This window comes from Zalophus californianus, chromosome 1, assembly GCF_009762305.2.
Source record: "Zalophus californianus isolate mZalCal1 chromosome 1, mZalCal1.pri.v2, whole genome shotgun sequence".
NCBI classification, from domain to species: Eukaryota; Metazoa; Chordata; class Mammalia; order Carnivora; family Otariidae; genus Zalophus; species Zalophus californianus.
Genome location: NC_045595.1, coordinates 187,140,831 through 187,165,968, shown reverse-complemented (window position 1 = coordinate 187,165,968; position 25,138 = coordinate 187,140,831). Strand labels below are relative to the sequence as shown.

Genomic DNA, 25,138 nt, shown 5'->3' with positions numbered 1-25,138 from the left:
TGCATTTAGTTATTTGAGAGAGAGAGAAAAAAAGGGAGAGAGAGATAAAGAAAGCATGAGCATGAATGGGGGAGTGGGAGAGGAGCAGTGGGAGAGGGAGAAGCAGACTCCCCGCCCAGCAGGGATCCCGATGTAAGGCTGGATCCCTGGACCCTGATATCATGATCTGAGCTGAAGGCAGATGCTTAACTGACTGAGCCACCCAGGCGTCCCTTTACTAACAATATTAATGATTTTAAGTGACACCATTGCTATTTTGTACAGATAAAAAATAACTTTTAACTTTTAACCAATCACATTTCTTTCTATATTTTATTTAAAAATTTTGGATGCTTCTTGTTTAAAGGATCTTTTTATATAATCAACACATTAAACATTGTAGTTGCTCAGAGTATTATATTGAAATACTGATGAAATAGGGGCGCCTTGGTGGCTCAGATGGTTGGGCATCTGCCTTCAGCTCAGGTCGTGATCTTGGGGTCCTGGGATCGAGTCCCAGATCGGGCTCCTTGCTTGGCGGGGAGCCTGCTTCTCCCTCTGCCTGCCACTCCGCCTGCTTGTACTCTCCCTCTGGCAAATAAATAAATAAAATCTTTAAAAAAAAAGAAATACTGATGAAATAAAACCCTCCCTCCCAGTTCAAATCTGTTCTTTGTAATAGCAATAGGAATTGTATCAAATACGATCCTAGTACTCAGCTTGACTGACTTTTTTTTTCTTATTTCAGAGAATAAAAGATCATGCCTTGAATTCTCTCATCTAAGTATAAAGGATTCCTTCAAAGATTTGTTTATTCCCCAAATGGAGATTTCCTTGATGTTGTATACAAGGAAAAACCTCAACTGTGCTAAGCCACTGTTTGAGCAGCATAACTCACTTAATGTTAATTTCAGTATAAGCAAGAAAACAGTCTGGCTTATTCATGGATACAGACCAACGGGCTCCTCTCCCACATGGCTTCAGAACTTCCTAAGGATTTTGTTGAATCAAGAGGATATAAACATAATTGTAGTAGACTGGAACCGGGGTGCTACAACTTTTCTTTACAACAGAGCAGTTAAAAACACCAGAAAAGTTGCTGTGAGTTTGAGTGGGTACATTCAGAATCTTTTGGTAAGAATTTTATGTATCATATATGTTTTACAATATACAGTGTTTTATGCAATACCACAAGGTGGTAGCAAGGTAAATACTTTTTTTCCTATACACATTAAGAATTATTGCTTTGAGGGGCACCTGGGTGGCTCAGTTGGTTGGGCAACTGCCTTTGGCTCAGGTTATGATCCTGGAGTCCCAGGATCCAGTATGCGTCGGGCTCCCTGCTCAGGGGGAGTCTGCTCCTCCCTCTGACCCTCCCCCCTCTCATGTGCTCTCTCTCTCTCAAATAAATAAATAAAATCTTTAAAAAAAAGAATTATTCTTTGATATGCTAACATTTACAGCCATCTTTAATTTGTGTAAATGGATAAATTCCATACCTAGTTATGAACAGTCTTATTTTTTAAAAAAATCTCTTAAAGACTCAGTTATTATGTTTTGTCTTAAAATCTTTTAAGATTTTAATTTTTTTTTTAACTCTACCTATACTGACTTGATGTTAGGGTAGTAATTCCATGTGGACCAAGGGGATAAACTATGTAATCATTAGGTTCTTTAGACATCTTTCCTAAGTTATGGCTAATATACTTATAGTTAATCAAGTGTGAATTGGTAAAAGTGAGGGAAAAACATCTTGAAAAGTAGCATATTTCTGGCCAACCTTGGAGGCAAGTCTTCAAATTTTGTCCAGGATTTAGGTGGAGGGTTGCAGTGAGTCAGGTAACATTCAGGCCAGTTTTAGGTCATCTGCAGTTTGAATGATCTACATTTACTATGTCAAGCCATATGGAGATCAGTGTCTGTTCTAGAGAGAGATGTTGTGGTGATGAGCACTTGAGAGAAAGAAGGGTGATTTCTGATTTGGAACATTCTTGAGCTTGACATCTGCTTTGAGTTGTGTTGTGCTGAATTTCCAAGGCTCTCCTGAAATTGAGCAAGCTTACCAGATCCAAGAAGCAGTTTACATGTAGTCATCAGGAGTCAGACTGGAAGAGTTCAAAGACCAAATCTATCTCTTATCTTCTGTGTGACTTTAAGCAGTTGCTTAATCTCTCTGCCTCATTTACTTAGCTATAAATTGGGGATAATGAAACTTTATAACAATATTTTATATAAGTATTAAATGAAATTAATTCTTAACCAGTACCTGGCATATAATAATCATTGAATATAATCAGGATCAGTATAATTATTACATCCCCAAATTTGGACAAAACTAAACCGTCTCTCTAGAGAGACAGTGGAAGTAATTCATCTGTTCTTATAAACTGCATAATTGATTTTTGCTTACAGCGGTGGTCTTTTCTCTAATAACATGTACTTCAAAGTGTGGGAAATATGAATGTTAAATATAGAAATTTAGGAAAAGGCTTTATATTTAGGAAAAAGGGTGAAAAGCTCAATAACACTAAAGATGAGAATGATACTCTTTCGGGTTTTTGGGCATTGCTCTGAGGAATTTGAAGAAAATTAACACCCTGTGGCTGGAAAGCCTGGATTTAGTTTCTCATTGGCAGTAGATGTCCCACATCTCTCTACAAGCCTCGAAGATGTGTTCAAAACTTCAGCTTGGAAGATTGGATTCCATGACTCTCCAGCTTGTGATTCAGGAATCCATGATCACACTTCAAATCCATGAGTCTCATTTTAACATCTCTGAAATGAGCATCCTCATTTCACACTTTTCAGTCTTCCTAGTGATTTTGACACAATCTGTTCAGAAAAAAATGAGGCAGATTAGTATATATTTTGGAATTAAACAGGTCTGGACTTGAAGTCCATCTTTTTCCCTTACAGTAATAACTATATGTGGCTTTGGGCAACTTTTTATCAAACCATATTATTCAACATTTAATAAGTGCCAGGAATAGTTTGAAACGATAGGATAAAAATAAATATCTCATAGGACTAATGTGAATATTAAATATGATATTTACAAAACACTTATTCAAGGTAAGTACCCTATAATGTCTACTACTATTATTACAAAATTCTTTAACTAAATGTATTATTTTGCATATACTAGTTTAGATAACAGATAACAAAGGTTTTTAAAAATGTACTGGTATTACTAAAAATGTATAGAGAAAAATCAGATATCTTATGGAAAATGTTGAACAAAGATATTGTTTTCAAATTATAAAATCCCATCCTCCATTTCCCAGAAATGTATTAAACTAGAAAAAAATAAATTCTAGAATATTGAGGCACAGGGCATAATTTACGATTTCTGAAATGAAAATCGTAACATTGTATTTTCACTTGCAGAAGCATGGAGCATCTCTTGGTAATTTTCATTTCATAGGTATGAGCTTAGGGGCTCATATTAGTGGATTTGTTGGAAAGATATTTCAAGGTCAACTTGGAAGAATAACAGGTAAAATATTTTTGATAAAATGCGTTTTAGCATTCTTTAAGGCATCAGAAGTTTTATTTAAAAGTTATCTGGCACAATAATTAAGGAGTAGACATGATGCATATTTATTTTTTTTCTGTATTATATTCAAATGCTAGTCTTTGTTTTAGTTAGATTCTAAAGTCTTGTTTCTTGTTTAGTTCTTAACAGAGTTGAGATACTCCTATAGAAATGGGAGGACCAAGATCAATTTCTGCAACCCCACGTGAATTTTAAGGACATATTATTGTAACAATCCAGAGAAAAATATGACCCATTAAATGTAAAACTTTTTTATGTATTAACTAAATATATAACCATGTACTTAATTTTCACAGACTTTGACACATTTCAATTCTCTTAAGAATTTTATTTGAATACCAGATCAGAGAATCAGGAGTTGATACCCAAGCTTGAAGGAGTCTATCCCTCATATATATATATATATATTTTAACAGAGTTCCTGCCTCCAGAAAGCTTAGTAACCAAATAATGCTGACATAGATTGTCATGCTTCCATTTGGGAATGGTGGTGATTTTAGAATAGAAAGATCGTATCCCTCCCCAGTCAATTCAGCTTTTTAGCAGCTATTGAGATCTGTGTCCATAGAAGATTTATAATGATTTCAAGTGTTAATAAAAGTAATAGAGTGTTAAGTTAAGCAAAGGGGGAGGGGAGAGGTGAATGAATTGCATAGATAGGATCTTTACAAACCTTAAGTATACCTTACTTATTCTGATCGGTTTTAATGTTATTCCCCATTATACGGATGTGAAAACAGGTTAACTAAATTAATATAGGGGGAGGGGGTCAAAAAGTTTTTAACAGCTAAGCCAGGATTTACACAAAACTTTCTAGCACCCAAAGCCCATTCTCTTTCAACCACCATAGTCATCCTACTTTATGTTAAGGTGTGTTTACTCACACATTAGTCCAGTTTGATTGACTCCACAGGCCAAGCAATCATCAGGGTTTAAAAATCCAGCAAATGTGGTAGTTCTACATCAGAATTATTTATGAGAAGAGAAGTTTCTGTCTCACTCAGCCAAGTGGGCTAAATAAACTAGGGATAGGAGAAGGGCTTGAGATGAGCAACATTACATTTTACTTTTTAAAATATCCTTTTTGAGATGATTGTTATCTTCCATTGCATAGATGTTCTCAAGTTGTTGAATTTTACCTCCTTCCCACTCCCTGCCTTTTTTGATACATGCCAGTAGGTCATGACACTAGAATTTCTATTTAAAATTTCAAATACGGTGTGGTGCCCAGGTGGCTCAGTCGGTTAAATGTCTGCCTTCGGCTCCGGTCATGATCCCAGGGTCCTGGGATCGAGCCCCATGTAGGGCTCCCTGCCCAGAGGGAAGCCTGCTTTTCCCTTTCCCTCTGCTGCTCCCCCTGCTTGTGCTCTCTCTCTCTGTGTCAAATAAATAAATATTTAAAAAAATAAATAAAATTTCAAATACACCAGAAATAATATCTATATTCCATGGAACTCTTAATACATTTTTGTTTTCTTGTGTGTATATGGAAAACTTTTGTGAAAAATGAATGATAAGATAATAATATGTTTTATGCCAGAGCCCAAATTGTATTTGGCAATTAAAAATCATTTTAGAACTGCAGATAGATCTGGGATGAACTGGTAAGTCATGAGGTTCAAGACAGGACCAGGATATTATTCATTCCCCCCACCCCCCTCAGGGCAGTAGTAGTTATTTATTATTAACTATATAGCTACTATCGGTTTACCCCTAAGTATTTCTTAAATAAAAATGCTAAAAAAATAAAACCTACAGTATTTTGTTGAGGCATCTCTAAGTGTGCCTTAACACTAGATTGTTGATAAACTCTGACTATTGGTAAAAAGTATCATTCAAATAATGAAGATACTTGCTATTCATCCAATTTAATTTATCTTAATATTAGCTTTTTTGCAAGTTTAAGCTGAAACTATATAGACATGCTTATAATTTAATAATAGTGCAGTCATATGATCTAATAAACACTGTCGTAGGAATTGATTAATCAATTGATAGCTTCTTTCTTGAATTTCAGGTCTTGACCCTGCTGGGCCAAAATTCTCTGGAAAATCATTTAATGACAGATTAGATTACACTGATGCCAAGTTTGTGGATGTCATCCATTCTGATACCAATGGTAACAATGTAGGATTTATTGCTTAATTATTTGAAAATGAAAAGATGTAGACATTGGGGAAGAGGAGAACATGAAAGGAGAAAGAGTAGTGGGTAAAGTGACGATGAGTCTGTAATCATAAAATGATTATATTTCCCACAAGTGATATTTCTTAGAGTCCGTGATGTCCTGTGGTGTCAAATGGCCAGGTTTTGCCATCGGCTTACCTCCTTCAGGTTTCAAGGGCTGTCATATTATCCTAAAAAATGGAAACTTGATAAAAAAATACTTCATCTTGTTCATGCTATTGACAATTTTGATTGATCACAGTTTCTCCCGTGCTTCCTGTTCCTGCCGTATTTAGGTTACCATTCTCTCCACTTTCTCACTGTGATGTGTATCAACTCGAACTGAACACAGCATTTCAGGCACAGATAGAGAATACCCTCCCCTAGAGGTAGGGACATAATTTCTCTATGGTTTTTAATTGTCTTCCTGAAAATGTCTAGTGGGCTATTGGTAGTTTGGGCCAGAGTGCTTTGGACAGACACTCAAGGAAGAATTTAGATGACCCTGAGCCCCTTCCTCATTTGAAATTAATGATCCTACTATTTATTGAGCACTTCCTATACTTTGGGCAGTGTTTTAGATGCTTTCTGTGAATGAATTATGGCATTCTTCTAAGTCCCCATGAGATAAATAAAATAAATATCATCCCCCTTTTACTGATGGGGAAGCTAGGGTCATGGTCACAAGTGGCAGAGCCAGAATTTGAAGCCTTATGATTCCAGAGTCTGTGCCTCACCAGTTTGTTGCTCTGACCAGCGGATAATTTCCATGTGCTCTCGTTGTGGGCACGGGGAGGATATGGCGCTACCATGGAGAAAGGAGGAAGTGATGCTCAGGCTGTTTTGATTTCCCTATTTCCTCAGGTTTCTTTTCTCTTTGGTCCAGGTAATTTATTTGCTCCCATAGTCCTCTGAATTGTCCTTGTGGAGATTCATACCAATGCCTTTGTGAGAGATACAAATGCCGTAAATGCCACAGAGGACAATTTTTCAGCTTCTATGGCTACATGCCAGGGGGCTGAGCCTCTATGGGTATCGTTCTGCTCCTTCTTTGGAATCTAAGTTATCTTATGTATCACAGGGAGTTAGTGCCCAAAGGTTCATAGTTCGAATGTGATACCTCAACCTCTCAAGCCCTCCTTGTCTTTATCCCTTTATATTAACTTAGCTTTCCCCACACACAGTGCACCTACTGCCCAATTGCTCTGCAGTTCTTTGTCTGAAATTCCAACTTCAGTTTTACCTATGGCCCTTTGAATTGGCTCTTCATACTTTTTATGATTTTTGTTTGCATTTCTGGCTTTTCCTAATAAAAAACTATTTCTATTATCTTCCACTCTCAACATCTTTTGATGACCTGGACTATCAAATCTAACCACTAGATGCCACATTGTTGGCACCTTTGATTGATCTTTTCACAACCATTGCAAATGAGGGACACAGAATTTTGATGCTGCATATCCACCTGTCTCAAGGAATTTCTGAATGAGATACTTGGGGTCAGCACATATCTGGCAGACTACCTTTTCCTTGAATACTAATCAGTGAGTGCATCTTCTACTTACCAGTAGTTTTTGTCCATATTTGGTTGTATATGTTAAAAAAGCTATGTGGCCTTCCAAAATTGTGAATTGGATAATTTGCACTAATATCCTTGCTGGGATATCAGTAAAAAATTACAGTCCAACATCCAGAAGATAGAAAAATTCCAGGGAAGTAAACTGGTAAGTTTGGAGTCACTTTTCTTACAGCAGGTTTCCTGATGCATAGAGTATGGGAAGTATTTTTGAAACCCTTACATGGGGCTTGTAAAATATCTCATTTTTACCTTCTTTCCATGTATTGAAGGAATATAGAGTGCTTAGACTTTATATATCACCCTCCAATTTAATATATTCTTGGGGAGAAAAAATAGAACAAAGAGAGAAGGCACAATGAATATCAATAATTTACAACAGGCACCTGGTAGGGGTGCCTGGGTGGCTCAGTCGTTAAGCATGTGCTGTCGGCTCAGATCATGATCCCAGGGTCCTGGGATGGAACCCCGCATCAGGCTCCCTGCTCAGCGGGGGGCCTGCTTTTCCCTCTCCCACTGCCCTTTTCCTACTGGTGCACGCACAGCGCTCTCTCTCTTAAATAAATAAATAAAATCTTTAAAAAAATAAAATAAAGGGACACCTGGGTGGCTCAGTTGGTTAAGTGTCTGGCTTTGGCTCGGATCATGATCCCAGGATCCTGGGATCGAGCCCCACATCGGGTTCCTTGCTCAGTGGGGAGCTTGCTTCTCCCTCTGTCTGCCACTCCCCCTGCTGGTGCTCTCTCTCTCTCTGACAAATAAATAAATAAAATCTTTAAAATATATATATTAAAAAAATAAAATTAAATAGAAAAAGAGATAGTCTTACAGGTACTACAGGTATGAAATTGATCATATTATGATATAATGAGCAATATTATGCAAATAAATATGAAAATGTATGATTATATGGTATGATATATAAAATAGAAAAAATTTTATGAAAAAGCAAAAGCATTTACTAAACTGACAAATTAAGAAACAATATTTGAATAATTCTATAATTATTAATGAGATAGAAACTGTAATTTAAAGACTTCCAACAAAGTAAATCCTAGGCAAATTTTTTTTTTTTTTAAGATTTTATTTATTTATTTGACAGAGAGAGACACAGCAAGAGAGGGAACACAAGCAGGGGGAGTGGGAGAGGGAGAAGCAGGCTTCCCGCTGAGCAGGGAGCCTGATGCGGGACTCGATCCCAGGACCCTGGGATCATGACCTGAGCCGAAAGCAGACGCTTAACGACTGAGCCACCCAGGCACCCTAGGCAAATTTTTTCATCTCTACCAAACAATTAAGGGAAAAGTAAGACCACTTTCACACAAACGGTTTCAGAGAATAATAAAATGTAGGCAACTGTTTATAACCTTTTTTAAAAGCTATCATAAAAATGTCAAAACTTGAGATGATAGACATTACAGAAAAGAAAATTTGTGGACATTCTCTATTATAATCATGGGTGCAAAATTTCTACATAAACATCACATTAGTAAATCATTCTGCAACATATAAAAATGGATAATGAATCACACCCAATTTGGATTATTATAAAAAAGCAAGTTTATAATAAAAGCATACACAAAAGCATACATGAAATATGAGTCAATTTATATGTAGTTCCAAAATGGGCAAATCTAAACTGTTAAGTTTTGGGAGGCATCCTTGGAAGGTAAAGAATAGCAAAAAAGTTACTTTATTAAAGATGTTATTGGGCATCTGGGTGGCTCAGTCTTTAAGCGTCTGCCTTTGGCTCAGGTCATGATCCCAGGGGCTGGGATCTAGTCCCGAATCGGGCTCCCTGCTCAGTGGGGGGCCTGCTTTTCCCTCCCCCTCTGCCTGCCACTCTGCCTACTTGTGCTCTCTCTCTCTCTCTCTCTGTCAAATAAATAAATAAAATCTTTTTTTAAAAAAAATATGTTATTATTTTTAAAAGGAGAAGCTGGTAATTAGGTAAGAGCTAAGGGTTTCTAGGTGCTATTTCTTGACATGGGTGTGATAGCTAAGTGGCTATTTGCTTTATAATAATTAATTAATATTTAGATTTATGCTCTTGTTTGTGTGTATGTATATTAAATTACAATAAAAAGAAAATTTAAAAAGTCCTATCTACTCTCCTTACCCTCCTTGAAACCAAGGGAATGAATGACCTAAACAGACCAAACTTCTCTGCCCCTTCCATCTGGTAAAGGGGAAAAGACATGCCTGAATGAATCAAGGCCTGCTTCTAAGTTAATATAAATGTCTTTTGCTTGTCGCTGATTCCTGAGGAGTCTTCTTGGCTTATTTCTACTTTAGTGGCAGATTGGAGAAAATGATGGCTCCAACTTGGAACCCCTAGTCTTGGAACTCCATGTTGAATTCAGACATAGGGAAATTGTAAAGATTGCCAAAATTTAAAAAAATTATTGGACTTTTTTTTGGTCATATTTAGGAGAATGCAAGCAGATGATGGAATGTAAAGAGGGATTGGCTAGCATACCCTCACCACTGTCACAATCTAATCACTCTCATGCTTCCCTGAATTCTTAGGAGTTCTAATGAAGTCTGAATTGTTTTTTGCCTTTCCTTACACACTGACTCCCCTCCCCCATAATGCACATGCCCAGTGTCCTCATGCTCTGCTAACACCTAATTAGCAGTTATCTTATTCTGTTCCATACTTTCACTAAATCCTGTCACTCCATCTTAATTCTACTGTCAGACCTAAGTATTTATCTTTGTTATGTAAATCTATTGCTGATCACTTTCAAGAGTTTATTATGTTGTAGGAAATTTCTTGTGCCCTAAGCCAAAGCATTGCAACTTTACTTGGCAGCAAGATTTTCAGATCTAATCACATCCCTGATTTTTCTGAGCTTGCTACCCTCTTTCATTCCCATGCCTTCCCTGGGTTATAGCCCCCAGCATTTGCACCTTCCCCAGTGCCCCGAGGATCCACAGATAGACAGAAGCCCTTAAATCACAGCACACATTTATGTCACTCTGGCCCAATTTGGTCCAGCTGAAGCAGCATATTTAGATTTTTCCAGTTAGTGAATCTAGTATCAGGTCTTAGGCCTTATCCAGAGTATAAGCAAATCATCAAACTGGCCTAAAAGGTCCTATATGACTTGGCTTCATTTCCTCTGGTGCTCCCCCTTAGCCATTATACTCCTGCCATCCTGGCTTCTTTGACTACTTTAGGTATGCTCACATAATTTTCTACTTGCCTGTCTCACTTATGTCACTCACATCCTTCACGTCATCGCTTGACTTTACGACCTCAGTGGATAATTCCCTAACCAAATTACTTAAAAGTACAGCCAACCTACCACCCTGACTAAGCACTTACCACTCTCTTACACTACTTGTGTTTTCCCTACAGCACTTATTATTATCTGACATACTATATTTTTACTTGTTTATTATGTCTTCCTCCACTAAGATGTAATTTCCACTACAAAAAGGAGTTTTGTTTTGTTTTTCTTTTTTACTTATATATTTGTCGCACAAAGAACTGTGATGGGCCCACAGTAAATTGATGACTAGTAAATGTGTTAAATTAATGACATAATTTTCATGAGGAATTAATTTGAGGCATTAATACCAGAAAAATGTATCTTTTTAAAAATGGCATTTCTTTTATTTTCAATTCAAATTTTGAGTCACTTTCAATAGAATTTATAGATTTTATTTTGTAAAAGTGTTGACCTGATTATATTCACTTTGTGATTTTTGAGTGTTTTTCTTCTTAGGTTTAGGCATTAAAGAACCCTTGGGACATATAGATTTTTATCCAAATGGAGGAAAAACACAACCTGGCTGTCCTAAATCCATTCTTTCAGGTATACCAATAGTAATTTTGAATGCATTACATATGATTCAAATGATGAAGGAAAATCAAATTTACTTTACTTTTTCCTTCTTAATCTGTTGGTAAGATTTTGATCACCCTTGCTCATTATTCAGGAGAGTGATTGGCAAAAAATGGTTGAATTGGATTTTTCTCAGTTCATAAAGTTTACCAGTAGATAACCCATTTGGTCATGGTGGGATCCATTACATTAGTTTTAACAGCTTTATTTCATCATTTTAAACATTAGGAGAAGTGCTAAGTCAGTGAAGAAGCACAGATGGCCAAAGTATCATGTAACATGAGTTTGGGCTTGGGATTTAATCTTTACCCTCACTCTAATATTGTACAAGCACAGATTCATAATTTCTTGCACTTGGTTATTACATAAATAGCCGAGCAGCTGCTCCAGGTGTGGACTTTGGCTCACTTCAGAGTCAGAAGAATTCGATGTTTTGAGGTCTACCGTGACAACTGGTCAAGTAACACATGTGAAAGGCCACTACAGCTAGCGAAGTTTGGTCAAAGGTTATAAGGATGTGAGGAGTTGGGGAAAGAAAGGGACATGATAAAGCTTTAATGTTACCTGGTTTCATAGTCCTCTCTGACATTAAACAGAAATGTTAGGGGTGTGGGATTAGAAGGGAAAGATGAGCACATAGTTATTAAGTATGGTAGCACTGTGTTTGTAGAGTTTGTCAAATTATTGAAATTAAACATTTTGTCCCCTGTGGTAATTATTACTTCAGAAAAAATTCTTATAAATCTCATGTAAAAGCATACTAAATTTAAATTTTCAATGGTACTGCTTATTTAATTGCTCGAGATAAAACTGTGCACTGTAGTCAACACTTTAATATTCACAATGGCGTAGTATTGAGTAGAACTTAACCTTTAATTTTTCTCTAATTTACTTGAACTTGGTTTAATACATCTACAGTTCTTTTGCTTGATTTTTAACACCTAAGGAATTCAGTTTATTAAATGCGACCACCAGAGAGCAGTTTACTTGTTCATGGCCTCTTTGGAAACAAACTGCAATTTTATTTCATTTCCTTGTCCTTCATATGAAGATTTCAAAGCTGGTTCATGTGTAGACTGTGACAACTTCAACGAAAAATCATGTCCTAGGTTAGGTAAGTGAGACTGTTTTAATTACTCTAAATTTTTGTGGAAAATGAATAACATAATTGTCAGTATTTTTGCCGGAAGCTTTCATATTTACCTGGGAACATGTTAAGCATTTTATGGAAAAATTACCTGTGGAACAACCAGAGGAAATAATTTATTTCCTACTAAATATTTTTAAGGTGTTTAGTGAAAAGAATTTAATCAACTGCTCAATGGATTTTAACCAACTGTGCTCAATGTATGTGCAAATTTGGTGGTCTCATGATGACCCTTGTTCTTGTTTTGTAAAGGAGTCTCACTATCTATCATCCATCTGTATTTCCACTAAAGAAAGAGACTGTGCATTCATTTTTTTTTTTTTTTTTGAGACTTGTGCGTTCTTAGTGACACTGAAGGTTTTTATTTTTATGGAAAGTTGTAGGAGCAAGTGGAGAGGTGTAAACCATAGTTAGCTTTTCATTTGCTATTAGCAAGTAGGCATGAATCATACATGGTTCACACCTTCCAAATCGATAAAGCTTGGCAAGAGCAGTTAAGTATTGCAACTTTCGATAACGACAGCCTGTCTGTGGGAAATTATGGAGGAAAAAAGAATCCACATAAAAATAGAACGGTAGAGCTGAAAGAATCTCAGAGGCTGTTTTTTGCTCAGGATTTTCCAAACAGATCACCAGATCCCAAGCATGTCATGAGCATATAACATCTTATCAGTGTCATGATCAGGATCTGCTAGAAATGTTTCCAAGGCCAAAGGGGCTCAGTGAAATGGGAAGCAATTACAACGACTGAATTAATCCACTTTCTGTAGTTTTCTTCAGCAGGAGATTTATACTAACATGCATAGAGAATTTCTGGGGGAGGCAGGCAATCTGCCGGCTTGGCCAGACCTATTTTCTCATAGACCCTTCTGTCCAGAAGCCATCTTGTGGGATTCTTTTTCTCCAGACCTCATGTTGGGGAGTGCTTTTCTGGTCTCATTGTTTTTCCATATAAATGAGAAAATTGTGACCCAGTGGGAACAGAAGGATTATGTAAGGACACAAGTGAGAACTAGAGTTAAACTCCTTAATTCTCAATTCAGTGTTCTTTTTACTACATTCACATTTCGAATTTGGAGGTAGCAATGTGGGAACAGACAAATACATAAAGTAGGAAACATTTTAAATATATGCATGTGTGTGTTATAATATTTCAAATGTACTAATAATGTATGTATCTGGAATATATATATTATATATGTAGTATATAGTATATTTAGATACTATCTATATGACACATTTATAACATACACACATGTATAGTATATCTGTATGAATGTGTATATGTAGGAGAATTGGGAGCTGTACTCATGGAACTAAATTTTGTGTTTGTTTTATCTAATCATTTTATTCTGCTGAATTTACTAAAAGGAGATACAAGTAAAATTCTGAATTTATGAAATAATAAAAACTGCTACAAATGGATTGTAGCCATATGGAGTATCCTCAGCTCTGGTAAGATTTCCAGGGAGGGATTTGTTTGTGAATCTTGGATTTAATTTATTATGTAATTAAAATGAATAGAATATAAAATTGTTGGAAAAGTGGTTTTTAAGTTATAAAAATCATAAATTATTATTACAATTATTATTATAATGCATTGATTCTTTAGTTCCTTTAGTGATTTGAAAGCTTTGTGTGCTATTTGATGGAAATCTGGTTTCTAATGTTTTCTTTTTTTTTAAGATTTTATTCACTTACTTGACACAGAGAGAGAGAGAGGGAGAGAGTACAAGCAGGGAGAGTAGCAGAGCGGGAGGAAGAAGCAGGCTCTCCACTGAGCAGGGAGCTCGATGTGGGGCTCCATGTGGGGCTCGATCCCAGGATTCTGGGATCATGACCCGAGCCGAAGGCAGACACCTAATTAACGACTGAGCCACCCAGGCGCCCCTTGTTTCTAGTGTTTTCTTTCTCAAATCTTAGGTTATCAAGCTGAGCTATGGAAAGATGTTTTAAAAGAAAGGAGAGAAGAGACCACCGTGTTTTTGGATACTACTGGCACAAGTCCATTCTGTGGTAAGTTAACATTTTCAACAAATGACAAATGATTGGTTTTACATACTAATTTATATTTTCTCCTAAATGTTCTTCGTACCCAGTCCAATTCCATCATGTAATTTCAAGGAACTCTGAAATTTTTTAGAGCCAAATTCAAACAAGGACTTGATTTTTTAGTTTGTTTAATTGTTCATCTCTTGAAGGACATCAGGGATATTTTTAGTTTTTGGCTATTATGAATAAAGCTGCTATGAATATTTATATACAAGTTTTTATGTGATTTTAAGTTTTTATTTCTCCTTTATAAAGGCCTAGGAAAGCAATTGTTGGGTCATAAGCTAATTAGTCTTATAAGAAATTGACAAAGTGCTTTTCAGTGCACTATACCATTTTGCAATTCCCCCAGCAAAGTATGAGTGATCCAATTTCTCTGATTTCTTACTAGCAATTGCTGTTGTCATCATTTAAAAAAAATTATTCATTCTAACAGGTGGATAGTGATGTCTTATTGTGGTTTTAATCTTTGTTGCCCTGATGACTTATGATAGTGAATATCTTTTCTGTATATCCTCTTTGGTGAAATGTGTGTTGTGTCTTTTGCCCATGTTCCAACTGCATTTTTTTGAAGTGTTGGGTTTTGAGAGTTTTCTTCATATATTTTTATAGTAGTCCTTGTTGGGTACTTGATTTGCAAATATTTTCTCACAGTCTATAATCTATCTTTTCATCTTCTTTACAAGGACTTTTGCAAGGTCAAAAGTGTTTACTTTTGATGAGATCTAATTTATTATTCTTCTTTTCATAGAACTTTTTTTTTCATTTCTGAGAATTCTTTGCTAAGTTTAGGTCCTGAAGATTTTTTCCCACATTTTTTTCTAAAAGCTTTATAGTTTTATATGTTACCTTTAAGTCTGTAATTCATTATTGATTTAGTTTTCGTATAATATGTGGGGTTTAGGTCGAGGTTAATTTTTTTTTTTTTTTTTGGCCTATGGATGTCCATTTGCTCAAGCATGATTTATTGAAAGGGCTATCTTTGCTTTATTGAAACACTTTTGTACCTTTATCAAAAATCAGTTAAGGATATTTGTTTAGGCATATTTCTATTTGGTCTAGATTCCATTCTCTGTCCTGTTATTTATCGGCTTATCCCTTTTCCAATACAACACATTATTAATTACTATAGCTAATACTATAGCCTTAATATCAGGTAGAATGAGTATTTCTTCTTCATTCTTCTTTGTCATGATTATTTTAGATATTCTAGGGTATTTGCCTTTCAATAAAAATTTAAAATAAGGTTGTCTATGTCTACAAAACTTTGGCTGGGATTTTGATAGGAATTGAATTAAACCTATAGATAGACTTGGGGAGAACTGACATCTTTACTATGTTGTCTTCTGATTCATAGACATGTTATGTCTCTACATTTACTTTGATTCTTTGATTTCTTTCATCAGTATTTTGTAATTTTCAGCATATAGGCCCTCTGTATCTTTTGTTATATGTATACCTAAATAATTATTTTTAAAAAAAATTTTTTGAGTGATGGTAAATGATATTTTAAAAATTTTATATCCCCATGTCTGTGTTAGAAGGTAGAAATAGGATTGAATATTTTGTATTGAGTTTGTTTCCTGGAGCCTCGCTGAATTCACTTATTATTTCTTGGATTTTTAAAATAGATTTCTTAGAGTTTTCTATGTAACAATCATATCATCTACAAATAGAGAGAAACTTTTACTTCTTCCTTTCTAATCTATATGCCTTTTATTTCTTTTTCTTGACTTATTTCAGTGGCTAGAGCTTCCAGTATTATGTTAAAATAAGAATGGTGAGAACAGACATCTTGTCTTACTCCCAATCTTAGAAGAAAGCATTGTTTGTTACCTGTAGGTTTTTTGACCATGGGTTATTTACAAGCATGTTGTTTAATTCCATATATTTAGAGATTTTCCTGTTGTCCTTCTATTATTGATTTCTATTGTTGATTATATTATTTAGAGTCATTATGTTTAGAAAACAAATTCTATATAATTTCAATTCTTTTGGGGTGCCTGGGTGTCTCAGATGGTTGAGCATCTGCCTTTGGCTCAGGTCATAATCCCAGGGGCCTGGGATCGAGCCCCACATCCAGCTCCCTGCTCAGTGCAGAGCCTGCTTCTCTCTCTCCCTCTGCCATTCCCTCCACTTATGCTGTCTGGCTCCATCTCTCTGTCAAATAAATAAATAAAATCTTAAAAAAAAATTTCAATTCTTTTAAATTTGTTGCATTTTTTTTATAGCTTATCTGGCTGAATATTTCATAGGCACTTGAAATAAACGTGTATTCTGTTTTTGTTGGGTGCAGTGTTCAGTATATGCCAATATGATTCTGTTGGTCTCCAACATCATCAACTGATTACAACATCAACTCAAAGTAAAAAATCTCATCTAATGTCATCAGATAAAATGTTCCAAATTATATCATTCAATTCCAAATCTAAATCAGATTTGGGTAAGGCTCTAGGTAGAATCTACCCATAGGCACAAGTACCTTCATTTGTGAGTCTATGAAACTCAGGAATCAAGTTATTTGTTCCCAAAATACATTGGTGAGACAGGCATAGGATACTGGTCATAGACATTCCTGTTCAAAAGGGAAAAAAATGAAAGGAAAATGGAGTCAATGGTCTGAAGCAATTTTATAGTCCAATGAGGCAAATTCCATTTGGTTTCAAGGTTGGGAATAATTCCCTATGGTTTATTCCTCCTGGGGTCTGCTCTGTGGGTTCACGACTCCATGTTCTAGCTTCTCAGAGTCGTCTTTTTTCTTCTTTCTTTCTTCTTTTTTATTTTTATTTTTTGTATAAATTGTAACTTATGCTTACAGCTGAATAGTTTTAACAGCCTGTTCCTTGCCTGAAAAATTTTGGGGGTCCAACAACATTCTTTCATTTTGTACTCTGTCTCCTTCCATCCAAGCTGACAGTGTTTATGCTACAACATTGTCAAAAACCTTGTAGATGTCCGTATATGTCAGAGATTCATTCCATTGGTCAAGAGGTACTTCCAGATATTTTTTGTAGATAATCCTATCTCTATTTTGGGCTTCTGCTGAGGTGGCTGAGGGAATCTAAGAACCACATACTTAATCTTTCCAAAGAGCCTTTTGTGTTACTGAATTCTCTGACCTTTTGATCTTTCTAAGGCAAAAGGTTGTCAAGCCACACTGCTAGATTTTTCTCTAGAGCGTGAATTCCTGATGGTGAATCTCTTAGTTTTAGTATCTTTTGCAAACTTGATAGGATAAGGATTTTTCAAGACATTAGGTCCAGGTTTGTTTTTGCTTAACACTTTTATCTCAATTTACATTTTTCCTCTCACATTTCACCATAAACACCAATAAGAAACAAGGCCACACTTTGAAGCCTTGCTAGCACAGAAATTCCCTCAGCTAGATGTCCAATTTCTTTATTTACAACTTTTGCTTTCCATATAATTTCATAGGACATAATTTTGTTAGGCTTTCTGTGTCTACATAGCAAGTATTCTTTTTCTACCAGTTTCCAATAACATGTCCCTTCCTTCTGAGGCCTCACCAGCAGAGTTGTTACCATCTACATTTCCACTAACAATGTGTTCAAGGTAATCTAGGTTTTTTTTATCATGCTCCTCAAAATTCTTTCAGCTTCTGTTCGTTGCCAATTTCAAAACCTTTTCCTCATTTTTAGGTATTTGTTACAAGAGCATCCCATTCTTCACATCAAGATATGTATTTATTTTTCTGTCACTAACATAACAAATTACCACAAACTTAGCGGATTAAAAAGGCAAAAATCTATTATCTTTACAGTCCTGTAGGTCAGAAGACTGACACAGGTGTCATTGCAAAAATCAAAATGTCAGCAGGACTGCATTTCTGGAGGCTCCAGGGGAGAATCTGTTTCCTTGACTTTTTGAACTTCTGAAGGCTGTATGCATTCCTTTGCTTTTGGCCCCTTCTTCCCCAGTGGTGGCTTGAGTCTTCACTCACACCCACTGCATCTCTTCAACCCTTCTTTTGCATCACATCTCTTTTTATGATTCTCTTCTGTCTTCCTCTTCTGCTTTTAAGGCTTTGTGATTACAATCCTTGTGACTGTATTGCTCCCACTTGCGTTAAATCAGATAATCTTCCTATTTTAAGGGCAGCTGATTAACAATTTTAATTCCGTTTGAGATCTTAATTATGCTTTGCCATTTAAGGTAACATATTCACAGGTTCCAGAGATTAGGACATGGAGATATTTGGGGAGGTCTACCACAATTACAATAAGCATATGTTGTTTCACAGTTTCCTGATATCAACGTTTTCTGTGAAGTGTGAGAACTTGACTTGCATTTAGGTTTCTTTACATTCTCCACTTTAAAATCTCATTGTCTTGAGTAGCAGATTGCGTGATAATTTTGGTCTCAATCATCAAATGTATAAAATTCATGAGGAAAAGGATTGTATTCATATTGTATGAATGCAGATGTCTTCCCTTCCCATTTTTACCTCTTTGTTTTTGATGCATCAAGATGATTTCAATTCCTTTCTGTTGGAAGAAATCCCTTCTTACAATATTTAAGAGATCGAGTCTGCTAATAAATTCTTGAAGTTTTTCTTTGTCTTAGAGTGCCTTTATTTCTCCTTTATTCTCAAAGGATACCTTTGCTGGATATAAGGTTCAGAGCTCAGCTCTTTCTTTTGGCCTTTGAAAAATGTGCCACATAATGTGTGAAAAATGCTGGCCTCCATAGTTTCAGATAAAAAATCCATTGTGACTCAAATTGGTGTTCTCCTATAGATAACACGTCATTTGTCTTGGGCTGCTTTCAATTTTTTTCTTTGTTTTTCGTTTTCTGAAGTTTAATTACGATATGACTTGGTGAGATTTGGTTAGGTTTATCCTGTTTCAGGTTCACTCAGCTTCTTGAATCTGCATATTTGTTTTCTTCACCAAATTTAGAGAATCCTTTGCCATTATTTCTTTGAATATTCTTTTGCCCCACTCTCTTTTCTCTCTTTCTGACACGATAACACAGATATTATATCTTTGTTATAGTCACAAGGTATCTGAGGCCCTGTTCATTTTTTCCCTCCTCAGTCTCTTTTCTCTCCGTTGCTGAGATTGAGTGGCCAATTGATCTGTCTTCAATTTCACTAATTTCTATCCTCTATCATCCACTCTACCATCAGGCACATGCAGTGAGTTTTATATATTTTACTGTAGCTTTCATTTATGTAATTTCTATTTTGTTTTCTTTTACAGCTCCTACTTCTTTGCTCAGATCTTTCTATTCATTTTTTTTCAAGAGGCTCTAACTGACTTTGAAGCATTTTTATGATGGCTTCTTTGAAATCTTTGTCAGATAATCCCAGCATCTGATTCATCTCAGTGTTGGCATCATTTCATTGTCCTTTCTCACCAAAGTTGTGGTTGTCTTTGTTCTTGGTATAATGGGCAATTTTCAATCACATCCTGGACATTTTGTTTATTGTGTTGGAATTTGAATCCTATTTAAATCTTTTATTTCAAGCAGGCAGCCACATTGTTTAGATTTTAGTTTTATGTATTCTGAGGCTGTGATTTCTTAGATATATAAAGGTCAGCATTTTTATATTTTCCTGGTGACTTGCTTCTTTTTGCTTTATGCATAAACTTGCATTTTGACTCCCAATTTTATCCGATTCTATCACAACAACAGTTTGTCTCATAGAGCCTTTGAACCTGTTTTCTTTTCTGTCTTGAATATTATGTTCTGTAGTATTTTATTTCACGTTACTTAACAATCAGTATTTATTATGAATGTTATCATTACAACAAATGCTCACCATATTTACCAATTTTAGTTCTCTACCTTTTATCTTGTTCTTTTTTCCCTCCCCCACTTTTTCCTTCTGAGTTTAACTCCTATCTTACTAAAATATATCCTTAGTGACTTTTCACTTCTGGTCTCTCTCAGTTTGTTTCTTTCCTTGAAAATGTCTTTATCTTTTCCTTACTCTGGAATGCAAATTTAATTCAAGGTAGAATTCTACATTGAGAGTATTTTCACTCAGCACTTTGAAGATATTAATTTTCTTTTCAGATAAATTTCTTTTTTCATTTATTGTCAGTGTAATTGTTTCCTGCAGATAATCTATAGTTTTCTTCTGGTTGAATTAATTAATTAATTAATTAATCTATTCATGATTTATTATTATCATTTTCTAGTCTCAATGGTCATTTTAAGTCTCTTAAAAATTAAAGAAAGATATTTGTGCTATTTCAAAATAAAAACTCATGTATTCTTTAAATATAGAGAACTCTCAGTAGTTAGTTCTTCAAAATTCTCTCTTCAGAGCAAGTTGGATTTTGTTTTTTTCCAGAATTTATGTAGCATAGTCTTGGAGCATTTTTAATATAATTTGGGGGGGGGAGGGAGGTTCTTCAGCAAGTGATGAGTGCTAATTTAAATTCCATCTTACCAGGGCACTTGGGTGGCTCAGTCAGTTAAGCATGGGACTCTTGATTTCCTCTCAGGTCATGATCTCAGGGTTCTGAGATTGAGCCCCGCGACCGGCTCCATGCTCAGGGCAGAGTCCACTTGTTTCTCTCTCTCTCAAATAATTAAATAAATAAATAAAATCTTTAAAAAAATTTCCATGTTACCTAGAGTTTTATTTAGTCTTGGAAAATTTATCCCCCCGTCTAAGACTCATAGACAACCAGTAGGAAGAATTTTCCAAGTTCCTCTTTGATGACAGAACAGAGAATTAAGGTTTCTGGCTCTGTGCAGGGACTTTCATTTCAGCTCTGTCACTTAGCATCTCATCTCCTGTGCATGGAAGTTGACACTGCAGCCTCAGTCTCCCTACATCCAGTTCTCAAGTCCTGCAGGGATCCAGGGCTTCAGTCTATCTTAAATTTGCCTTTACTTTCTCTTCATTTCTGCTTCCTAATATTTTTCCTACCTTCATCTGAGCTTGGTTTTATATTTAATTTATGGATTGTACACTCATCATTTCCGTGTACTTGTAGCAAGAGGTGGGCTTATTCTGTAACATCTCAATATGTCATGCTACCAGATGTCATCTGAGAAAGTCTGAACATCTGCTTTTTTGGGTGAGATGGAACAAAGTATTTTGTCTAAAGCTGAGCAGTCACTTCAAAGTAAGAAGTGGTCCTTAACTCTCTTGTGCTAGAAATTGATGAGGTCCGGTGATAAATACATTACCTTGTTTGAGGTAATACTCAGCATCAGGAATAAAACAAGAAGTTACTACTCCTGTCTGTTTAGTAGCAACATTTAACAGCTAGCAGGCATGATTTTAGTACATGTATTTCTCATAAGAAAATTTCATATTCCATGTTCTGTTTTTTATACATTTTCTTCTAAGAGATGGTTCACAGTACAGGGACTAGTGTCTACCTCTGATGGAGATGGACTGCACATTCTAGTCCTTAAGTTGCAATATCACAACAGGATTGCGACAGAACTAAAAGAATGGGCATCACCTTACACTGGGTTGCAGCAAAATGTAGTCCACTTGGCTGTTCTTGGGACTGGGGGTTGGGCATCTAAGTCATAAGGGCATCATACTTGAAGTATAGGAGGAAAAGTGGATATTGATGTTAAATGGTAAAAGGGGTAGACCTAGTGAGCACTTAAAAATACTGCTTTGCTGCGAATTTAAATCTTCCCTCTGGGTATTTCTTCCTTTTTTTTTTTTAAATTTTATTTATTTATTTGACAGAGAGAGACACAGCAAAAGAGGGAACACAAGCAGGGGGAGTGGGAGAGGGAGAAGCAGGCTTCCCGCGGAGCAGGGAGCCTGATGCGGGGCTCGATGCCGGGCTCGATCCCAGGACCCCGGGATCATGACCTGAGCCAAAGGCAGACGCTTAACGACTGAGCCACCCAGGTGCCCCTGTCTGGGTATTTCCCCTCCAGATGCATCAACATCTTCCCATCATAGAAATGAAAGTGTCTTAAACTTGTTTTCTCAGCTAATCTTCTAGCTCTTGTTTGCAGGTGGGAGTAGTGGGATCTTGGAGCAGTTCTGGGCTGTGGGGGGGCTTCTGGCAGAGCCTTGTTCTCTGGCCCTCAATAATTATTTGAACTACATATTTCCTAATAAATTCTTCTTGTGCTTTAAAAAAAAACCTCACAGGGAGTCAGAACTTTCTGTATAGCTCAGACTATATTGAGTATAGTGATTAAGTCAGCATCCTTGCCTCTGGAAGATGTACTATATCAATGTTTAGCTGGGGCATTTTGAATAAAAACTATTATGAGCTTGGTATATATAGAAATACTTAATTTTACAGGCATTCCTAAACAACCAGTGAAATTGGGAATTATATTTGTCAAGCAATTTTACCTAGGACTATTCATCAGAGAATTAAGGAACCTTATCATATTTACTTTAGTTGTGCTACTGAAAAAGAAAAATTGTTTCATTGACCTAAATTCTGAAATTTTTTGGTTTGCAGACCAGTTAGTATTCTCTAATTATTTGGCCAACTTTTCATCATACCTATGACTTTCTGGCAGGCTTTTTCATTCCTCATTTTCAAGTCTAGTTAAAAATTGACAAAAAGTAAAATATATTACCCATGTACCTAATGAGTGGCTCTCAATATTATGTGCATATATAATATGTGCCTAGATTGCATACATATATACATACATGTGTATCTGCATAGGCACCAAAAATAAGGAAAAAATAATAATGTGAATTGCATTCTATATTTTTATTTTACAGCCTATTATTTTGTTCTCACTATAACTGTTCTGGATAAAACTATAGAGGATGGCTATTTTACATTTAAATTATTAAACCAGCTTGGAATGGTTGAAGAGCCAAGGCTCTATGAGTAAGTATAAGTTATATTTTTTTTTCTTTCATAAATTAAATGTTTGTTTTCTTGAGCATCTCCTTTGGACTATAATACAAATGGTGTAATCTTTCTATCCATTGAACCTTAAATGTTAAATATTAAAAGAATCTCAGGTGTATATTCTAATTCATTCATTCTGTGGAGGAAGATGCTGAATACGAAGTCGACTAACTTGTTTATGTCATACACACCTAGGAACTACAAACATTAGGGGAAACTTTTTTTTCCCTCTCATTCTAACTCTCATTTCAGTGTTCTTCTTCTCAAACTACTTGCCTTCTAATTCTCTCTGGTTTTCAGGCAACATTGTGTTCACAGTGATGTGAATAAATGTCTAACAACTTCTGTCAGTAGAGTGACCCAATTTCAGTGTTCCAGAGAACCACTCCCAGCCACAAATTCCACAAGTAATAGAAGGGTGTTTTGTTTTTACTTAATCTTCTATTTAACTCTTTGTGTATATATGTATGTGTAGGTATATATACATATTTTTTATCTAATCATCTCAAAGAATGTTCTCAGCTTGAATTTGTTGAATGCATATTTATGTATTTAATAAATTCTCAAACTAAGAAATTCATTTCCTGTTAAACAAAAGAATGGTATGGAGGTGTATCCTACTATTAAAATTGTAGTTTCCAACCTGCTATGCTAGACTTCTAGAAATTTTTTAAATAATGTGACTTTTCACAATGCTCACTGGTACCATGTCTAGTGATGAAATAAAAGATACACTTTATTTTATTGTGCCTGGACTTAGAACAATTTGGTTTAAGTTTAGACTGACTACTGATGACATCTTTAGAATTTCAGGAAGCATAGTTGGTATATCCAGTTTTTACTATTGGCATAGTCTAGGTAGTTACAGTACCTGAACTGACTAAATCTGATGCGTGATGGGCTTCAGACCTGCATACATCATGATACCCAAACTTATTCAACCACTAAAGCGAACCAGGGAAAAGTCTCTGCATGCTTATATATTTGCACATTAGCATTGCAAACAATGGAAGTGATGTATGTAATTTTACAGGATTATTATGAACCTTTGTTTAAAATCTAAAATGATATTAAAATATAAAAAGTAGCTGTATCTCATAATAAATGAAGTTTGTTTTGTAGATAAATCTTTAAAACCTTGAAAGCCACAAAGAAAAATAATAGTAAAAGAAGTATATTATGATAAAATATTGAGAACCTATGTACTGAAGTGACATAAAGACTACTTCATCATGGGATACTAAGGCCATTCTTGGAAATAATGTTCTGAGTTGTAAGTCAGGAAAATTTTTTTAAACATTGGGATAAACATATTTTTAATATTAGATCCTTAAAATTTTAATTTTCTTAAAATGATTAAAGGCATTGCAGATAATTTAGTAGTTGGATAGAACTGGTGATGAGTGAGCATCAATTCTTTTTGTTTTTTTCCCTTTCTTCAACTTCCCCTCAGTCACCCAAAGAAGAATATTAAATAAATCAAATTAGGATTCCCGATTCTTCAAATTCTTCATTTATATCAAGGCCCATAATTTTTTTATTTTATTTATTTTATTTTTTTATTTATTTATTTTTTAAAAGATTTTATTTATTTATTTAACAGAGAGAGACAGAGTGAGAGAGGGAACACAAGCAGAGGGAGTGGGAGAGGGAGAAGCACGCTTCCCTGCAGAGCAAGGAGCCCGATGCGGGGCTCGATCCCAGGACCCTGAGATCATGACCTGAGCCGAAGGCAGACGCTTAATGACTGAGCCACCCAGGCGCCCCCCCATATATTTTTTTAAAGATTTTATTTATTTATTTGACAGAGAGAGACACAGCGAGAGAGGGAACACAATCAGGGGGAGTGGGAGAGGGAGAAGCAGGCTTCCTGCAGAGCGGGGAGCCCGAAGCGGGGCTCGATCCCAGGACCCTGGGATCATGACCTGAGCCGAAGGCAGACGCTTAATGACTGAGCCACCCAGGCACCCC

At 35.7% G+C, this 25,138-nt stretch overlaps 1 protein-coding gene across 1 annotated transcript in view; it reads left to right on the top strand.

Moving 5' to 3' along the window:
• Positions 1-754: 754 nt before the first annotated feature.
• LIPI (lipase I) overlaps positions 755-25,138 on the top strand; it is a 40,892-nt gene continuing 16,508 nt past the window's right edge. Inside the window, exons 1-7 of the mRNA XM_035728655.1 lie at positions 755-1,113; positions 3,367-3,475; positions 5,553-5,654; positions 11,012-11,101; positions 12,078-12,245; positions 14,202-14,294; positions 23,032-23,143. Coding sequence (XP_035584548.1) covers positions 802-1,113; positions 3,367-3,475; positions 5,553-5,654; positions 11,012-11,101; positions 12,078-12,245; positions 14,202-14,294; positions 23,032-23,143 — 986 coding nt within the window. The 5' untranslated portion in view covers positions 755-801. The remainder of the gene's footprint in view (positions 1,114-3,366; positions 3,476-5,552; positions 5,655-11,011; positions 11,102-12,077; positions 12,246-14,201; positions 14,295-23,031; positions 23,144-25,138) is intronic.